General features: G+C 40.4%; 1 protein-coding gene across 4 annotated transcripts in view; it reads left to right on the top strand.

The window, feature by feature from the left end:
- Positions 1 to 19,632, top strand: part of LOC138763284 (interactor of HORMAD1 protein 1) — a 259,345-nt gene that overhangs the window by 14,648 nt on the left and 225,065 nt on the right. For 3 of the 4 annotated variants that reach the window (XM_069937163.1, XM_069937161.1, XM_069937159.1), the window contains exons 3-7: positions 1,657 to 1,822; positions 4,970 to 5,130; positions 5,220 to 5,268; positions 7,248 to 7,335; positions 9,760 to 9,860. In XM_069937163.1, the coding sequence (XP_069793264.1) occupies positions 1,657 to 1,822; positions 4,970 to 5,130; positions 5,220 to 5,268; positions 7,248 to 7,335; positions 9,760 to 9,860 (565 nt within the window). Of the gene's footprint in view, positions 1 to 788; positions 911 to 1,656; positions 1,823 to 4,969; positions 5,131 to 5,219; positions 5,269 to 7,247; positions 7,336 to 9,759; positions 9,861 to 19,632 lie in introns of all 4 variants that reach the window. The other variant, XM_069937162.1, reaches the window with a different exon arrangement.

The raw sequence follows: 19,632 nt of genomic DNA, 5'->3' as shown, positions 1-19,632 counted from the left end.
AGCCCACCTCACTGACAAAAGGCAAAGGAGGAAAAACCCAACACCCAACCCAAATCAACCAATTTTCCGCTGCAACCGTGTCTGCCTGTCCCACATCGGACTTTTCAGCCACAAACGAGCCTGCAGCTGACGTGGACATTTACCCCCTCCATAAATCTTCGTCCGCGAAGCCAAGCCAAAGAAAAGAAAGAAGAAAGAAAGGAAGAGGAGGTGTAATCTCAGGATTACTTTCTGTACCATGTGCTAGTAAAGATGGGAAAATGGGGATAAAGCAAATTAATGTTTGACTGAAGAAATGGTACAGGTGTGAGGGCTCTGAGAAAATTATCCACCTTTGTGCATTTCAGGACCTTCAACACCACCTCCTTTCTAATGTTGATATGTTCCAGAATATCATTGTCACTTCCCCTGAACTCATGTCCTTCTGACTATTTACCTTGGCTCCACACATTGATTACCATGTTGACACTCAAAAGAGTCTACACTCTCCCTAACTAACCTTTTGTTTTTGATATACTATTAGAATCTTTAGGATTCTCCTTTATCTTATCTGTTAGGGTTAGAGTTCAGCACTATTGTACCCTTATTGAAGGATCAGTACAAAAAGACTGCTCTGCTCCAAAAAGACAGCGAGACCTACAACTAACACTTAATTGCAAATTGAGCCAGTGGTGATAAGTGCCTAACTTTTCTTCCCTGCTGCTTCTGCTGACTGTCAATAGCATATACACAGTTAATTAGTACTGCCATGTATGATACAGTAAAGAGCTTTATCATTTTTATCATAGGCATTCAAAAACAGAGCCTGGAATAAGAAGAGACTGCAGAAGTACACCATATTATAACTCCAACTATATCATCTTTATCAACTCCTTTATTTTCATGAATTGAAATGCTTCCTGTTCATAAAGTTAGTACATTGCGATTGATTGTGTCTGCTTCAGTAGATGATGCCATGCTTCTCTATTCCCTCACTCTTTGGCCTGCACAGTGAGGAGATAGTTTAGAGATGAGAGTCATTAATCAGATAGACATTGAGATAAAAATTCACCTCTGAAGTCAACTTCTTGTGTCTGAACATTGATGCAGGTAAATCCACAACACAAACAGACATGCTGATTATTAAGTAAATTGGCTTTTGTAAATTGCTATGCTAAAGATGGTGGTAGGAGAAATGGGGGCAGGAGGGTTGGAAGTATGAGAGACATTATGCTAGAGGGAAAAATGTGGGGAGACATGATTGATGGTATTGCTCTGATATCCAGCAAAAACTCAGTGGGCTGAACAGCCACTTCCATGTCGTTATGAATTTTGAAAAATATGATCATTTTCTTATTTTAGTTCCAAATGATTCACCTCTTCTTCTGATATTACATCCATTAGTTTTTTCCCTCTTTGACAATATTTCCTTGTTCAGTTAAGAATGCCAAATTTTTACTTAACATCCGAGGTTTGGTCCTACCAAGGTCCGAAATAATTACAATAACTTATCTAGTCAGATCTTCTCATAATAAATACTATTTGCCTCCATAATCACTTCTATGACTGAATGTTGGCTGTATGATCAATAAAATTACTCTCCAATGGCTTCATGTCAATGTATTTCCAATTTCTTGCATGTTTAAAGTTTGCTTACCCCTAATTCTATTAATACAGGATGACTAAATCTGCCATTCGGAATAGTGCTCCCAGTGACCATTCAAGCTTGACTGATTCTCAATTTCTTTTTGGATCACAATTTTGTCCTGAAAATTCAGAATCACAGGATTTTTTTTCAAGAACCACCCAGAAGAATTCCCAACAGAACTCGCAACAGAATGAAGTAAGACTTCTCTGTGGGGTGGGGGAAGAAACTATCGTGCCAAGAAATTTGATTTTGTCCATTTGCCTGCACTTTGCCTTTATTTCTCTAACCCTTTAGTATCCAATGCAGCTACTGTAAAAGACGTTGTATATCTTGATAAGGTGACCCCCAAGTGTCCTGCATTGGGATGCTTCACAAAACAGCTCTGAAACTTGCAGGGGATTGCTCATTCACATTCCATTGCTCAATATCTGTTTTTGGAGAACATAACCAATAAAATAATAACAAATTGTTTAGCACAATGATCATGAAGGAAGTAGCACAAGTATGGGGCTAGGTGTGACATGGTACTCTGAGAGATTGGATGACCTAGGGGATGAGGGTCAGCAACACAGAACCCTCTCCCCGACAGCTTTCCATTCCACACTCCCTCAACCAGCCCTCCCTCCCTCTCACCTTCATACCACCTCGGTGCTGCATGTGCCTGCGTGCCTGGGAATGTGCCTTTTTTGGTCTAATTCCTTTTTTAAAAATTCCCACTATCTATTCTACCTTTGATCTACTGGGATGAACTTTGTTCAGGTGGATTTAAACAAAATATTAATAGTGGTAACTAAAATAATAGAACCCAAGAAATGTTGAAATAGTGCACAAAATTGGTCAGATCATCGGTTTGATATCGACTTTGGCTGAGTGCCCATTACAAGATTTACCCCAACAAATAAACAAGGTGTCAATCAGATAATCATGTTGTGATTAGTTAATTTCTCATTATTCTTGCTGCTAGGATATCTCTTTATCATGTCTATCCATCATTTGTTTCAATTATACTCTTTTTTATTGTTGATTATCTGTCCCCATGGTCCAACTTAATGTAGTTATATTTTGGATGGATTTTATTGTTTGTGCTATTTGAGCTATTCCTGATTTCTTGTTGCTGAGAATTATTACATAACTGATGCAGGTTACTGAAATTTGAGGTTTATTACTATCATAAATTCTCCAATGTGACAAGGTATTTGTGTGGGAATTTCCTCTAACTGTATTTTAATAAAACCTCTCACTTGAGGAAGAATAATTGCAGTAGAGACCAACTGCAAAATAAACTGTAGTTAGGTTTTTAGATTTAGTGTCAGAATACAAGACATAATATACAACACTGAGATTTTTTTCTCCTGCTCGCAAGGCAGAATTACCACTTATTGGCAGTGCAAGAAAAGGATGCAATGTACACATAGAAACAATAAATAAATGGAAACAAATTGTGCAATACAGATAGAGAAAAACAATCAATAAAGAGGTAGAAGTAAGAATCCTTTGAGGAGTTTGACGGTGAGCAGTTGTTCCTGAACCTGGTAGTGCAAGTCTAGAGGCACCTATACTTCTTTCTTAATTTAGACATACAGCACTGTTACAGGCCATTTCGACCCATGAATGTGTCTGCCCAATTTACACTCAATTAACCTTCACCCCAGTATGTTTTGAATGGTGGGAGGAAACCGGAACCCCTTGGGAAATCCTATGTAGACACGGGGAGAATGTACAAACTCCTTTCAGACAGTATGGGATTCAAACCCTGGTCCCAATTGCTGGTGCTGTAAAGGCATTGTGCTAACTGCTATGCCAATTGTACCTCCCTGATGGTAGCAGTGAGAACAGAGCATGTGCTGGGTGGTATGGATACTTGATTATAACTGCTCTCTGACAGTAGTATTCCCCATAGATTTTCTTGATAATGGGGAGAGTTTTTCCTGTGATATCCTGCCCTATGTCTACTCCCTTTTACAAGGCTTTACGCTCTGGGGTATTGGTGTGCCCATACCAGATTGTGATGCAGCCGGTCTGCACACTTTCTACCACATATCTGTACAAATTTTCCAGTGTTTCCGATGTCATGCCAACCTCCACAAACTACTGAGGAAGTAGTGGCGCTACTTAGAATGCATATCCCATATTTATTATATCCACTACTGTGAAGGATGGGGACTACAGGCCCATAGGGAATAATCACCAGCTGCTTCCCCTCCAGTTCCTACATCATACAGACTTAGAAGTATATTACTAGTTCTTCATCATCTCATTTATCATATTTCCACCAACCATTCCCTGTTTCATTGCACTTTTCCATTAAACTGAGGAGATCTAGTTGAACCTATCTTTTTACCTTGTTTCTTTCAACTATTCAGGTACTCAAAATGTCCTTCCAGGTGAAATAACAATTCTATAATTTAGTATATTTCCAGCATTCTTTGTTTTAAATCTCTGAGAGTAATTCCTGGGAGTCACTGTCAATATTTTCACTAAAAAGTGCTGCTGCCATTGAAGAACAAATTGGCAGATCTTCTCTTGGGCAATTAGGGAGGATGATTAAATACCAGCCGAGCCAGCAATATCTAGCTCCTGACAATGAATATTTTTATTTTCAATAAAATGCATTCCCTCTTAACCTATACCCTGTTGCAGATGTTCTCTTTTGTTCCTTCTTCAGTGGACTTTAACTGCGGTATAAATAGTATTTGATTTCAAACTAGTTTTAATTTTCACATAACAGATGCTATTTGATTACTTCAAATATTTTCTGCTTTTATTCCATAACTGTTGTTTGAATTTGAACTCGTGTTGTTGGATAAATAGTGCAAACGTTTGTGTAGTATTCCAGTAACATAATCATACACTGTTATGTCCTTTTCTAAATGCTGGAAAGAGGACTTGAGAAACTGTCTTCTTCCTCTCAACTAATCTAGGCAGATCAATAAATTGTGTTCTATCATGTGCTTTAAGTTGAACCACTAATATATTAAAAAAAAACATGCATTGACATTCCTCTGTCCATTATTTTATCAAAACAAAATCAGTTACTGTGTGGCAGGTAAAATACAACTCCATCTCCATTAGGGAAAGATAGAAATAATTAACCTAAGGCTTGCATTTTTTGCCAGTCAATTTCAGAATGACATCGACAGAGACACAAGAACAAACTATAAAGATTGTTTTACCTTCAAGGTGCTTGAATTTGGTTTTAAATACCCATTTATAAGGAGAGTTTACTGTGTACAAAATTGGAATTGAGTGAATTTTAAATAATTTGTTTTAGTTTGGAAAGAAATATCACAATTATTGAGAAACCCAGGTATCAACCTGTTGCATTGATTTGTTACTTTATAGAGTGAATTGAAATTCTATGAGAAGTACCAGGCTAAACCATATCTGTTTGCTGCGGAAAGTAAAGAGGCTCGCTCCGTAACTCAGTTTTGCATTGGGAAACCTAAAGGATTTCTAGAGCAGTTTGAAATAAGCAAGAAAAAAGCAAAAGAAAAAGAAGAAAGGTAATTGTTGTAGAAAAAAATTACTAAGGGCCATTTTCATGCTGACCGATAAGATGTTTAATTACAGTTTATTTTTTTTTATATTTTAGTGAGCACTTTAATAACTGGATTGCTAAGCTCCAAGACAATGTTGAAGCGGTATGTAGCAAGAATGAATATTTATATCCTTTTATTAATTTTACATTTTCATTTGTCACTCCAGCAGCAAGAGTGACAATTGACTCAGAGTAATATGCGATGTATCTGATTTCATTCTGCTTACTTTGTGGTAAATCTATTTGGATTACTTGGCTTTCTCATTTGGATGCCTGATTGTTTCCTCAATAACACATTGCTGCAACGGAAGCATGTAATCTTTTTGTCCAATCTATTTTCATGGCTGCCTTGTTCCTGCAAAGCTGACAAGAAGGGTGAGCTTAGCAGTAATATTGAAAGGTTCGCAGATATGTTTTATATTTGCAATTGGAAAGCAATGGCTTGAAGCCTTTAAACTTATTCCGATAGGATGAGCAGAAATCAATAATAACGCAGACTTGTGTTCTTTATGAACACCCGCATTACATTTTTGGGCACTATTGAAGTTTTTATGTAATTCTAGGGAATGGAGAAAAATTTTCACTCTTTTGGCTGCTTCAATGACTCCTCTGGTTAACAGATATTCTGGTAAAAAAAAAATTTTGTCAGGCTTCATTCAGCATCCTACCAGTCCTGGTGACTGCATCACAGTGTGGTACAGTTACTGGAGAGAAACGGATCAGAGGTCAAACCACAGGCCCATAAGAGTGGCAGGGAGGATCAGTGGAGTCTCCCTCCATTTCCCCCCTCCCCATTCGACGTGATCTACCGGGATCTTTGTATGAAGGTGGCTCACAGAATCATTGAGGACCTCTTCCACCTTCCACACAGATGATCGTATCCTCAGAATTTTCAATTGTTCATATAGCTTGAGGTGATAATGCCAGATGAAACATGCTTCCGATAGAGTCTAATATTTTTTCCTATGGTTGAACTCGCCACCACAAAAGTGTCACAATAACAAATTGTGGCCTTAGATAATACTTGCCTGGATTGTGTGTTCTTCCTTGGTGATCTATGAATACTAGTCATCGCTATCACAACAAGTGAAGAATATGCATGCATGATTTGGGAAAGATGCTGATCTAAAACGTTGAATGATCAATTTACCCATGCACATTGCATGGCCCAGAGTTCTTCCAGCTTCTCTTCATTCACTCAAGATTGTAACATGGGCATCTTTTGTGTTTCTTGTACATATTTGCACATTGAAAGGTATGGAATTTATTCACCTCAAAAAATGGGATAAAATGTGTTGAATTTGGTTTTTAAAAATTATAAATACTATTCCAGATGCAACATTTGGAAAATAATAGAGATCATAGTCTTGAACCTGAGACTAGTAATAACACAACTGTTAGGTTCAAGTTCATTATCATCTGAGTGTATAATAACCTGACAAAACAACCTTTCTGTGGACAGTAAGACGCATGCACACACAATACTCTGTAATAATCACATGTATACATAAAGATAAAATTTAAAATAAACATAAATATTCTAGGATGATTTACTTGGATACAGGATACTGTTCATCAATCTCACAGCCTGCAGAAAGAAGCTGTTTCACAACCTGATAGTCCTGATTTTCATGCTTATGTACATCCTTCTTGATGGTAGTGGGTCGGCAACTGTGCTGGTTGGAAAGGGCCTTTATAATTATTTTAGTCCTATTTAAACCAATGTTCTGAGTAAATGCCATCAGTAGAAGAAAGGGAGACCCCAGTGATCTTCTTGGTTGTTTTGATGATCTTCAGTATTAACTTCCAGTCCAATACTTTGCAGCTACCATACCACACAAATTATGCAGCCAGACAGGACACTCTTAATTGTTCTCCTGTTTTTTTTAAAAAGTTGTCAAGTATATTTATAACCCATTCTTTTGAGTAGCATATAATTAAAAAGGTTACTCTATTAAAATTAATATGTAAGTGTCTGCATCACATTATTGGATTGTTGCATTTTACTGTGAGTAACATATCATATTTAGAAATAGTCTATGAAGTATTCTTTGTTTACTAATTGTTTTTTTCATTTTAAAGATTAAGGTATCCTTTAATAAACTTGAAAGGAAAGCAGAACTACAAAATAAATCAGTTCTGGAAGGTTTAGAAAATTTGTCAAAAACAAGTAAGCTTACTTTATTAAAAGACTTTTCAAATAATGATTACAGAAAATAGGAGGAGGAACATTATTTAAGATCGATATTTCAGACACACTTAACCAGATAAAATGGAACATCCTTCATTATACTATGAGGTAATTTGAATGTAGCACCCAGCAATACAAAGTCTGTCTTCATGAATGATTTAAATTCTATTAAAAGCTAAAGCCCATGAAATCTGGATTAAAGGCAGTAAAAAGGAGGGGAGATGGTGACAGTACATTTAATCCCAAATCAAGGGTGGGATGGTCATTCACTTTCTGTGCATTTAACAATGATTTGGATTTAACAGTGGCCCCTACAAATGATACCCAAACTGGCAGAGTGATTGATAGTGATGCCGGAAGCTACCATTGAATTGGCTAGGCAAGCACAAAGTTCACAAGTTAAAATAATTTTGGAGATGTATAATGTAGTATACTTGGGAAAAGCAGCAAGAAAATACATAGTGATCATTAAAATACAAAAAGTACAGAGGGCAAATCATTCTTGATCAAAACTTTTTTTTCTGTGTGATAAATCATGTTTGACAAATTTGGTCATATTCTTTGAATGGGTGATAAGTAGAGTTAAGAGAGGGGAACACGCTGATGTGTTTAGATTTTCAAAGAGCATTTGATAAGGTGCCAGATAAGAGGCTAGTGCATATATTGAGAAACCAAAGTATTGCGGGAAGCATTACCATTGAATTTAAAATTGGCTGTCACATAAACAACAGAGAGTTAGAATAAATGGGAAGACAATAAATTGTTGGAGGAACTCAAAAGGTCAGACAGTATGCATGGGTAGATATGGTTAGTCAGCATTTCGATTGTGAACCCTTTATCAAGACTAAGATAGAACAGGTTAAATTACAAATAGGGAAGGGAGTTGCAGCAAGAAAAGTTAGAGAGAGACAAAAAAACCTTTCATGTCTTCCATGCTATACCCTATCACTTTCCCCCAGATTCTTGCCCCTTTTATGTATTTAATATCACCCTTTTTCTCTTTCGTCTCTAGTAAACAAAAATGATGACTAACCATTTTTAACCCAAGGATGCTACCTGACCTGGTATTCCTCCATCAATCCTTTGTTTGCTCAAGATTCAAGCATCTTCATTCTTTTGTTTTCTACTTTAACTACATTGTAATTTGCATTGCAAAAAACACCTTTGTAAAATGAGAGAAAAATTGATTGTATTTCAGTTTAAAGCCTATATTCTTGTTCTTGTAATGCAATATTGTTTTATCTATGGAAGCTAGTGCATCACATTAAGAGATCATTTTTAATTTGTCAGTTCATTGAAAGAAAATCAACAAACATACTGAGTAATTGATCATCTATTTTATAGGTGAAGTTGGAAGTTCTTGGATCAATCACCTATCTCTAGTTAAAACACAGAACAAAAAGCACAGACACAAACCACAGTTCTACATCTCTCTCTATGATAGGAAAAAAGAACGATTTGCTTAGTGGTTGGGCTGCACAGTTAGTGTACCAGTTAGTCCAATGTAATTACAGTGCCAGTGACCTGGGGTCGAATCTGGTGTTGTGAGGAGTTTGTGCGATCTCCCCATGTCTGCGTGGGTTTTCCCTCAGTACTCCAGATTCCTCCCATCCTTCAAAACATACAGGCTGTAGCTTAATTTGGGTATTACGAGTGGTCCGGGGTCACTTGTTACTGTGTTGTATGTGAATTAAATTAAAAATTAAAGGAAGGCAGGAACAACCCTATGTACAGATATTTGAATAAAATTCTAGCATCTTTTATGTTAATTTATGTGAGCTATTGATAGTAATCTTCCAAAGGGACAACCAATAGTAATTTTACAGATATATAACAATACACAATAGTCACCAAGATTTTGAACATTTCTCTTGAATAACTTTTCAGGCAAATTATAACTGGCTCTCATAAGATCATATCACCACCAGATGGAGCACTGTACAGTAAACTAAATTGTAACTAGCTCTACAGGTCAAAAAATGTTAGTGAGCTGTAATTTTAAAAAATAAATGTAATGGGCATATGATTCCTAAAGCAATGAAAGTTATCCACAAACAAATTGGAAACCATAAAGAGCAATAAGATGGATCATTAAATTAAGGATTTGTTTTGCAAAATGTTTGCAAAGTTAGAAGATATAATTGCTGAACTAGCAACTCCTGCAATGTTTTCAGATCCAACATACATGAAAAGATGGTGATTAATATTATTCAGAAAGATAATTGCTGTTCCTCATGTCTGTATATTTTGTGAAATCCTACTTAGACTGCAAAACCCCTCAATAACTCACAAATTGTAGACATTTTGGAGAAAAGTTGCCTCAGCCCTAAATTAAATTCTTATAATTGATCTACAGTGTGTGCATTGTTAAATGTTTAACATTTCATTTTTTTCTTTGTTCAGTACAGGAAAACATAAACACTCACTATGAAACAATAGTGAGTGCCTTGGAAGCAAAAAGCAGTAGAGAGCAAATTCTAGAAATGGACAAAAGACTTGCAGCTGTAAGTTCAATTTTCATTTGGAATACAAATAAATATAATGAAGTTCAAAACAAATCTTATAGTGCAGTGGCTGTGTAGCAGGCCGAGCGGGAGCATAGTGTGGTATCGTGAAGCATCGCTGGTACGGCTCACCAGCGAACGCATGGAGCTGTGGACCAGGCCACTATGCACTCACCTGGGTAATGGACTGCGTACACTAGGTACTGCATGCTGAGTAGTGGCATGCTGGGTTGCCATGTCTCTTTCTAGATGGTGCGGGGCTCCAACCATGTTTACTTTAAACCTGCTAGCCCCACAGATTGGCGGAAAACACATAGTGACATCCTCCCCCCCCCCCCCCCCCCCCCCCCACCCCATCCAGTGGAGCTTGGGACGAGAGGGATATAAAAGGATGGCAAACTCAAATAAACAGCCTTTGGTTGATTAACCTTGTGTATGTGTGTTGATTTAGTAGCTCTACTGAGTAGTCGCTACAATTGGTGACCCCGACTGCAAGATTCAGCCGAAACTTGAATCTATAGTTGCCATGGATGCAATGACAGCAGCAGTGGCTGCCGCCACGGCTACAGTTAACGCAGTGGGAGTTCACTTGTCTCCTTTTAGGACCCACCAACCTCGGGTATGGCTTAATCAGGCTGAAACCCAGTTTCATCTTTGTGGCTTAACTGCTGAGGACACAAAAATTTGGCATGTTGTCGGGGCGTTGGACGCTACTACAGCAGCTAAAATTAGTGAATTTATTGCGCACCCCCTGGCAGACAACCAATTCACTAGGTTCCGCCAGTTCCTCCAGGACACATTGGAATTGACCAGGCATGAGAGTGGCATGCGACTTTTGAATATGGAGGGGCTAAGCGACAGGAATCCATCAGATCTGATGAATGAGATGCTCACTTTAGTGGATGGTCATTCTTATTGCTTGCTTTTTGAGATTCTATTCCTGTTGAAACTCCCGGGTCGTGTCTCAACACCAATAGCTAACATGGATTTCCGGTGTCACCATGATGTGGCCCGGGAGGCTGACAGACTCTACTGTATGCCAATGCAAGATTCTGCTCACATACAGACTGTATTCACAGCAGATGCATCTCCTGTGCCCTGCATGCCACCTGTGTTCACGGAACGTACTGACGGGCACCGAGAATGGTGTTTTTACCATTGCGGTGGGGATAAAATGCTTGTAGATGCGTTGCCCCATGTAGCTACCACAACAAAAGGTCAGGAAATGACAGAACCAGCTGCCAGCTGTCATGAGTACTGGTCTCCTGTATCTTCAAGATACCTCTGGTAAATGCAAGTTTCTCCTAGACACAGGCGCTGAGGTCAGCTTGCTCCCACCAACCTATTTTGAGAGAACACATAAGCAACAAGACCTTGCTCTTCAAGCAGGAAACAGGACTTCTTTTCCCAGCTTTGGCAAACGATGCATCACAATTAGGATAGGAGGAGTGACATTCCATTGGGATTGTGTTTTGGATTCTGTTGCATAGGCCATTTTGGGTGCAGATTTCGTATGATCCCATATGTTGCTGGTTGATGTGAAGCAGAGGAAATTAGTTAATGCCACCACTTTCCAAACGTACCCGTTGATATGCAGCAAAGGGCAAGTTTCCCAGCTTGAGATTGACACCCTTCACAAAGTCACCTATGCTGCTCTGCTCAATGAATTTCCTGATATGCTCTCTCCTAATTTTAATATTTCTAAAACGGCCCATGGTGTGACCCATTACATCAATACCTTAGGCCTGTCGATTTATACCAGGAGTTGTCGTCTCCCACCAGATAATCTGCAGCAGGCAAAGGCAGAATTTATTGCCATGGAGGAATTGGGTATCATTCGGCGTTCCAACAGTCCTTGGGCATTGCCATTACACATGGTACCCAAGAACACCAGTGGATAGAGACCCTGCGGTGATTACTGCAGGCTCAATAATATAACTACACCTGACAAATACCGCATTCCCCATATACAAGATTTTACTGCCAATCTGCACAATTGTGTGTTTTCTCCAAAGTTGATCTTGTCAAGGGATATCACCAAATCCCAGTCCATGAGGATGATATTCCCAAAACAGTAATTATTACTCCTTTTGGACTGTTTGAATTCCTTAGGATGCCATTTGGCTTGAAGAACACCACTCAAACATTCCAGTGGCATATGGATGCTTTGGGCAGGGATTTAGAGTTCACTAACATCTACTTAGATGACATCCTCATCGCTAGTCAGAATGAGCAGGATCACCACCTGCACTTACACAGCCTGTTCCAACAGCTGGATGAATTCAGACTTACCATCAACCCTAGCAAATGCCAATTTGGCAAGTCAACCATCGATTTCCTGAAGCACATGATCACGGCCGAAGGTGTCTTTCCCTTATCTAGAAAAGTGGACGCAGTCCATGCCTTTACAAAACCTACCACGGTTAAGAAACTGCAGAAATTCTTGGGCATGATAAATTTCTATCACCAGTTCATTCCAGCAGCCACTGACATTCTTCGACCACTGTTTCAGCTCCTCACCATAAAACGCAAAGAAGTTAATTGGACCACAGATGCAGAGCTTGCATCCAAAGATGCTCTGGCCAATGCAGCGATACTCGCACATCCTAATCCCAGCACTGCCCTGGCACTCACCACTGATGCCTCAGATATGGAAGTGGGTTCAGTTCTTGAACAGTTCATCAATGGCATTGCCAACCCCTGGCTTTCTTTAGCCACCACCTACGGCCATCAGAAATGAAATACACATTTGATCGAGAGCTGTTGGCATTGTATCTAGCCACATGACACTTTCAATATGTTTTGGAGGGTCGCCATTTCACTGCTTTTATGGACCATAAGCCACTCACTTTTGCCTTCAGCAAAATATCGGACCCATGGTTGTCCAGGCAGCAATGTCACTTGTACATTTCTGAATTCAGAACGGATGTGCATCATTTCTAGGGAAGAACAATCTGGTCGCTGATGTGCTATCCAGACCGACAGTGCATCATATTCATGGTGGCATTGATATCCCTGACTTGGCCAGTGCACAGGCCATGGACCCCAATGTTTAGACATACAGTATTGCCATGACAAACCGGGATATACAGCGGGTGGCACCACAAGTAGGCGGCCCAATTCTGCTTTGTGACATGTTTTTGGGCTACCCTAAACCAGTGATTCCGGCATCTTGGAGGCGACATCTTTTTGACCAAGTTCACAACTTGTCTCATCCCTCCATCAGAGCAACCATCAGGCTCATGACAACTAAGTATGTATGGCATGGACTTAAGAAAGACGTTGTGCAGTGGGCCTGGATGTGTACCCCCTGCCAGACTTCAAAAATTCAGTGGCACACCAAAGCGGCTCTCCAGCCTTTCCTGGCGGTACACCAGCATTTTGAACGTGCGCATAGACATGGTCAGACCATTGCCAGTATCTCAGTACATGAGATACATCCTGACGGTCATGGACCGATTCATGCGCTGGCCAGAGGCCATCTCATTGCCATCAAGTGACACCGAGACATGCACCAGAGCATTAATTGTCAATTGGATCTTGAGGTTTGGTTTCCCGACACACATCACTTCAGACCGCGGAGTGTAATTCACCTCTACATTATGGACTGCCCTTGCGTGTTTTTGTGGCACACAACTGCATCACACTACAGTGTACCACCCACAGTCCAATGGTATTGTGGAAATGTTTCCACCAACAACTCAACTCCGTACTCAAAGCCCAACTCATCGGGCCCAATTGGATTGATGAGTTACGTTGGGTTCTACTGGGAGTATGCACTGCTCCCAAGGAAGACATGCTTGCATCATCCGCAGAGATGGTTTATGGATCGATCCTCTTGGTTTCAGGTGTCATTCACTTCTCGTCCAACTCTGACTGGACGTGCTTCAGCAACTTCGACGTGGCATCGCAGTTAGCAAATCTATTCCAAACAACTGGCATGGAACCCCTAAACAGCATGTGCCTCCACCTCTCCTCGACTCTGACTTTGTGTTTGCGCGCAGACAGGCCCCAGGAGCACTATTGCAACCTCCGTATGAGGGCCCTTTCCATGTGGTTCAGAGGGACCGGGTTGTGTATACTTTGGACATTGGGGAACATTCGCAACTGTTTAATGTGGACAGACTTAACCCTGTACATGTGGATCCTACTTCGCCCATTCTTTGGCTCCTGCCCAGGCAACGAGGGCATCCGTCAAAGGTGCTTGCGGCCAGTTCATTTGTTTTGGACAACAATTCGGGGGGTGGGGAATAGTGTAGCGGGCTGAGCAGGTGCATAGTGTGTTATCGCAAACTTTCACCAGTGCAGCTCACCAGCGAACGTATGGAGCTGCGGGCCGGGCCGCTATGCACTCATCTGCACAATGGACTTCATACACCCATTGCTGTGTGCTGAGTAGTGGCATGCTGAGTTTCTATGCCTCTTTCTAGAGGGCGTGGGACTCCCACTGTGTTTACTTTTAAACCCACCAGCCGCGTGGATTGGCAGCAAACACATAGTGACATCACCACCACCCCCTCTCCCCGTGCCATGGAGCTCGGGATGACAGGGATATAAAAGAAGAATGGCAAACTCAAATAAACAGTTTTTGGTTGACTAACCTTGCGTATGTGTGTTGATTTAGTAGCTCTACCGGAGTAGTCACTACAATGTTATTTTTACACACCTGTGTTCAGTATGTTAAAACTAATAACTTCTCATTCCTTCTTAATGTTATTAGTGGATCAGTTTTGAACTTGATTTTTAATGACTTTTGAGTACTGTAAAATATCAAGATTTTATTTTTGCCATTTTGCTTCAATTGTCAAAAGTTAAATTGGAGAAAGCAAATATTTGACAATATTTTTATATTATTATTTTTGTTGCTTCCAAAATTGCATAATGATTTATTTTAGTTTTCAAATCAGATTTTCCCTCCCCCTCTACCTGTCCTTGTCTCCCTCTGTACTGTATTCTGCTTAGATTTGCTTATGAGATTTATTGAATGGGGTTTTAATCATATCTTCAAACTGTTTTCATTTTATATTTTAAATGGAAATGTTTCAGTTAATGTCTGGTGCATAGGAGGTATCCTATGATAACATGGCTTATGCATTTTAGTTAAAACTTATAATAAACAAAGTTGTGGACTTCACATCTGTAGTGCGTGTCGAAAGAACCAAAGACTTGTTGATCCAAACCAAGGCTTTTATTAACTAAAAGACTGGAGCATATCACAAGTAGGTCGACCAATCCAGAATGACCTGATCTGGCTAGGAGCAATCCTTTAAGACCTGCCAGTAGGTGTGGCTACACTCTCAGCCAATCATGGTCATCCTATATTACCATCTGTACATATGTACATATACACATTGGTGATAGAATCTGTACTATCACAACTTCTTAATATCATTTTGAGTGACTTCACTACATGATTAGCCACAATGAAGTAATAAGATCACTGTATGGACAACGAGAGCTGGCCTTGCCAATGACAGTCACATTTTTTGAAGCCATAAGTTTAAAAATAAATGAAGAAATAAGTTTTTAAAAAAGTTTATCTTCCAACTACAAACTTGGGTCTTTGGAATATCATTTTTATTTGCAGTGCTTAAAAATTTTATGGACCTGTCATTTTCAAGTTTTTAATAATGTTTTAAAAATATATATCTGTGGGAGTGGAATATTATCTAGAAATCCTAGTAAACAGAGAGACAAGTTTGCAAAAATTTGCCAGTGCCTCAGTTATGGTACTTGACAGGTGCCATTCCTTTTAGTAGATCAAATTGGTCTGACATGCACCATATTTTTCACCATATTTCTGCTTTTTTAGGAAGCATTTTCAATGGTTAATTTTCCTTGTGATCTAACATGTATGATACGAGAAAATTACTGGAGAACATAATATGGTTAACATTGTGACCTGTTAGACATTTGGCATCCCTTTTCATTGTTCAGACCCAGTTAAGGAATGTAGATAATTGGCATGTTGTATGGTTATTACACAATGCTTTAACTGCCATTTTGATGCAGCCTTGTTGTTATAAACATTAACAGTACCTTGATGTTCTGTTGAAAAATAGAGAAAGATGTGGTATTGTAGGTGTTTCTAAATCTTGCCATCTTGTATGTGAGTTCTTCGACAATACAAGGATGAAGGAACAGGTTCTTTAGTTTAAAATAGTTGTAAACTTCCACCATGAGGCTTGTAGGCCTCCATTACAGATCTCCCCTACAAGCAATCTCTTCGTCTGTCTGAGTCCCCTGCTGGCAGCCAAGTATGATCAAACAGGCACTATATCCTTAAGACATTGCTAGTGGCAATGCAAACATGATCACTATCATTACACATCCTGCACCTGACCGCGAAGTTGTCCCTATCTTGACTGACCGGCCTGCACAGACGCATGTCTGAACTCCTTAGCGTTGCTTCTGGTGAATCACTAGTGGCAACAGGCCATATACAAATCATGTGTAGGCGTGAGACTGCAACTGCTGCCCCCTCAGCCTCCAAGTCATGCGAGGTGGACTGTCCTGCTTTGTCCTGGTGGATTGATTGTTTGGCTTGATCTCGTCTGGTACTTAAGTGTGGGTGGTCGTCAACAGGAAGTACTAGGGTTTTGTGACTTTGCCGTTTAAGAGGGTAGCACAGTTGGGTGGTTTGTAGACCATTTAGCTGCTTGTCATGTTGGGTTTGGCCTGAGTAACTGCATTGACTGCCGTAGTCAGTCGACGTAATTGGCAGAATCACGTGGTCTGGCTATAGAATTGGCTCGACAAATTCCCCCGGCGGTGTCAGAGTGGTTCCACGGACCGTTGCTGCAGCTGATCATCCTAGGTCTGCTTTTATCATTGTACGAATCCTGAGCAGGATCATGAGCAACTGTCCACTCCAATGGGATGTTTCTCCCCAACTGTCACCGCTGTTTACAGTGAAAGTGCAATTGTTTGATGAGGCTGTTTGCTTGTGGATGATAAGCCATCGTCTGAATCTGGTTGGTGTTCAAAAGGTAGGCAAGTGTTCGGAAGAATGCTGTAATCATACCTGGGACAACGAAGGCTGGAATATATCAGTCAACAAAAGCGCGGGCTACTGTCTTCATGGAGAAGTTAGTGACTGGAATGGCATCTTGCCATCTTGTAGTCTGATCTTCATAGGTGAGCGAATGGCAGCGACGTGACTGCAGCTCAATGCAGCTCTCAGGATTCTGGTGCACATTACTTTAAGTACATAGCCATGCACAATGTCTGAGGCACTGGAACTAGCGGACAAGCACCAAAAGAGTGCTTGAGGGATCTACTGCAGCCTGAAAAATTCACTGGTGGAAACTCTAGCTCATTCTGAGAAGCGTCCATTGTGGAGGTCCTGATAGCTAAGGTGGGCACCTGGAATGTCGGCGTGGAGGTTTGAAGGACAGTGATGTGGCCTAAGCGACTGGTGTGGAGGCTAAGGCGGCTGAGCCTGGAATCAGGATGACCGATGTGGAGTTGTGGCGACTGAGGTGCTTGAGGAGATGGTTCACCAAGGTTATGGAGCTGAATTGTGGTCTGTTTGTGGGGCCAGGACTTCTCCATTGTGGTGGGATATTCCTGAGGGGCCGTGATATGGGGGTCGGTGGTAATGTGGGTGCTTGTGTGGCTTGGAGGTGCTTATACTAGGCACGAGAGAACGCAAACGGAGAAACTCCTTAATGGAGCATCTGAGGGCTACTGTAGTCTTTCAACCCTTATGATGCTAGTACTGATTTCTAGTCAAAGTATTAGAGGCACAGATTTTTCTTTTTTTTTATATCATTGCAACTGAATGTTTTGTGTATTATAAATTCAGTTTAGCTTTTCATTTAATTAATTTTATGTAATGTTTTGAGTCTAAAGTCTAAATTGTGTTGAGTCTAAATCAGTGGTTCTCAACCTTTTTCTTTCCACTCACATACCACTTTAAGCATTAGATGCCATAGGTGCTCTGTGATTAGTAAGGGATTGCTTTAGGTGGGATGTGAGTGGGAAGGGAAGGTTTAAAACCACTGTTTTAATCATACCTAATTGACTCGTTATGGGCACAGTTTCAGAACTCCAAAGGAAATGGGCCAATGACAATTTTTCTCAAGCAAAATATTTCAGTAACAATTGGGTCTAGAGCAGTGATTCTTAACCTTCCCTTCCCACTCACATCCCACCTAAAGCAATCCCTTACTAATCACAGAGCACCGATGGGATTACTTAAAGTGGGATGTGAGTGGAAAGAAAAAGATTGAGAACCGCTGGTCTAAAGTGTCTTGTGTTTTATCCTAATGATGCACCAGTCTCCAAGAGTGTTATCTCTTTTTTAAATTGCTGCTCATTATAATTGCCACATTTAAGAAATGATGATAAGCTTCAAATTTGTATTGATTCCCTGATCTCAGATAAAAGTCTTGGCTTCATTTTTGTTACATTGAGCTGCAATGTCCGCCCAGATAGTTTGGGTTTGTAGGGCACAAGGTTGAGTCGGCCGCACCAGTGTGTTTAGGCAGCCTGTCATCAGCCATGTGTTTTTTCAACCCATTACTATTCTGCCAGATGATTCTCTTGTCCAGTGTTTTGTTGATTTTTGCTTTGTGTATTTTTTTGATTAATTGATGTAAAGCACTTTGGAGCAACATTCTGTTGTGTTTAAAATGTGCTATATAAATAATATATTCAATTCAATTAAAAAAATGTGTAACCTCTCGATGGTGGGAGTGGACCGACTAGATCAAGGTTGACATGCTCAAAGCGTGAATCTGGGACAGGAAAATCTCTGAGAAGGGTTTTGGTATGTCTGAAAACCTTGGACCATTGACATGGCAAGCAGGTCTTAATCCATAGTCTGATGTCATACTTGATGTGCGGCCAGGTGAAACGTTCAGTAATCAGATTGATTGTCACTTTCTTGACCAGATGGGAGAGGTTGTTGAGCGCACTGAAGACGTCCTAATACATCGCTATGGCCACAAAAGATCTTGGCCTGTCGTAGATATGTCACACGCTATCTTCTCACCAATGTGCAAGTCTTTGAGATTGAGAGCTGTATCGTTCTGGCTTGATGGCATTATTCAGGGTGCAATAGTCTCCACATGACCACCAATCTTCCAGAGACTACTTCGGGATCATTATGTAGTGGTGATACCCAGCAGCTATCATTATCATCAGACTATCCCCAGCTCTTCCATATGATCAAACACAGCTTTTGCCTTCTTTAGGCAACCCAGTGGTAGAATGCGTGCTCAAGCCAGGAGGACCATGGGTCTGGATATGGTAGGTCGCTGGATCTTTGACGTTGTGACAGTGCAAAGGAGTTACCAGGAAAGGAAAATGTTTGAGCAGCTCCCAGTATGGGCAGATGCTAGGCTGGAGGCCCAGTAACAGTTGTTGCAGGGCAACAAATACAGGTCAGCTGTGCACATATGTGACAGATTATTAAATGGTGATTCTTTAAATCCACACACAGGGAAGTGTGAAAGAAATCTACACCAATGATGAATTTTGAAACATTTGCTGCAGTGAAAATCCACTGAAAAGCTTTCTGGAGGCTAAAATTGAGTGTGACTGATATCTGGCCTAATGTCCAAATGCTTGAATTGTTCATGGCGACAAGAACACATCCAGGGGTAGGGTGATGGCAATCTCGGGAGTGGGAGGCACAACAGATATCAGTGCCCAAATCGATGAGATACTGTTTATCAGAGAGACAGTGGTCGAGGAAAAGCCACTGGGCTGGTTTGCCTCTACTGCTGTACCTCATCGTTTCTTGGTGCTCCTTGTAGAAGAAGCA

Source organism: Narcine bancroftii, chromosome 5 (assembly GCF_036971445.1).
Source record: "Narcine bancroftii isolate sNarBan1 chromosome 5, sNarBan1.hap1, whole genome shotgun sequence".
Taxonomy (NCBI): Eukaryota; Metazoa; Chordata; class Chondrichthyes; order Torpediniformes; family Narcinidae; genus Narcine; species Narcine bancroftii.
This window is presented reverse-complemented; position numbering and strand designations above follow the sequence as displayed.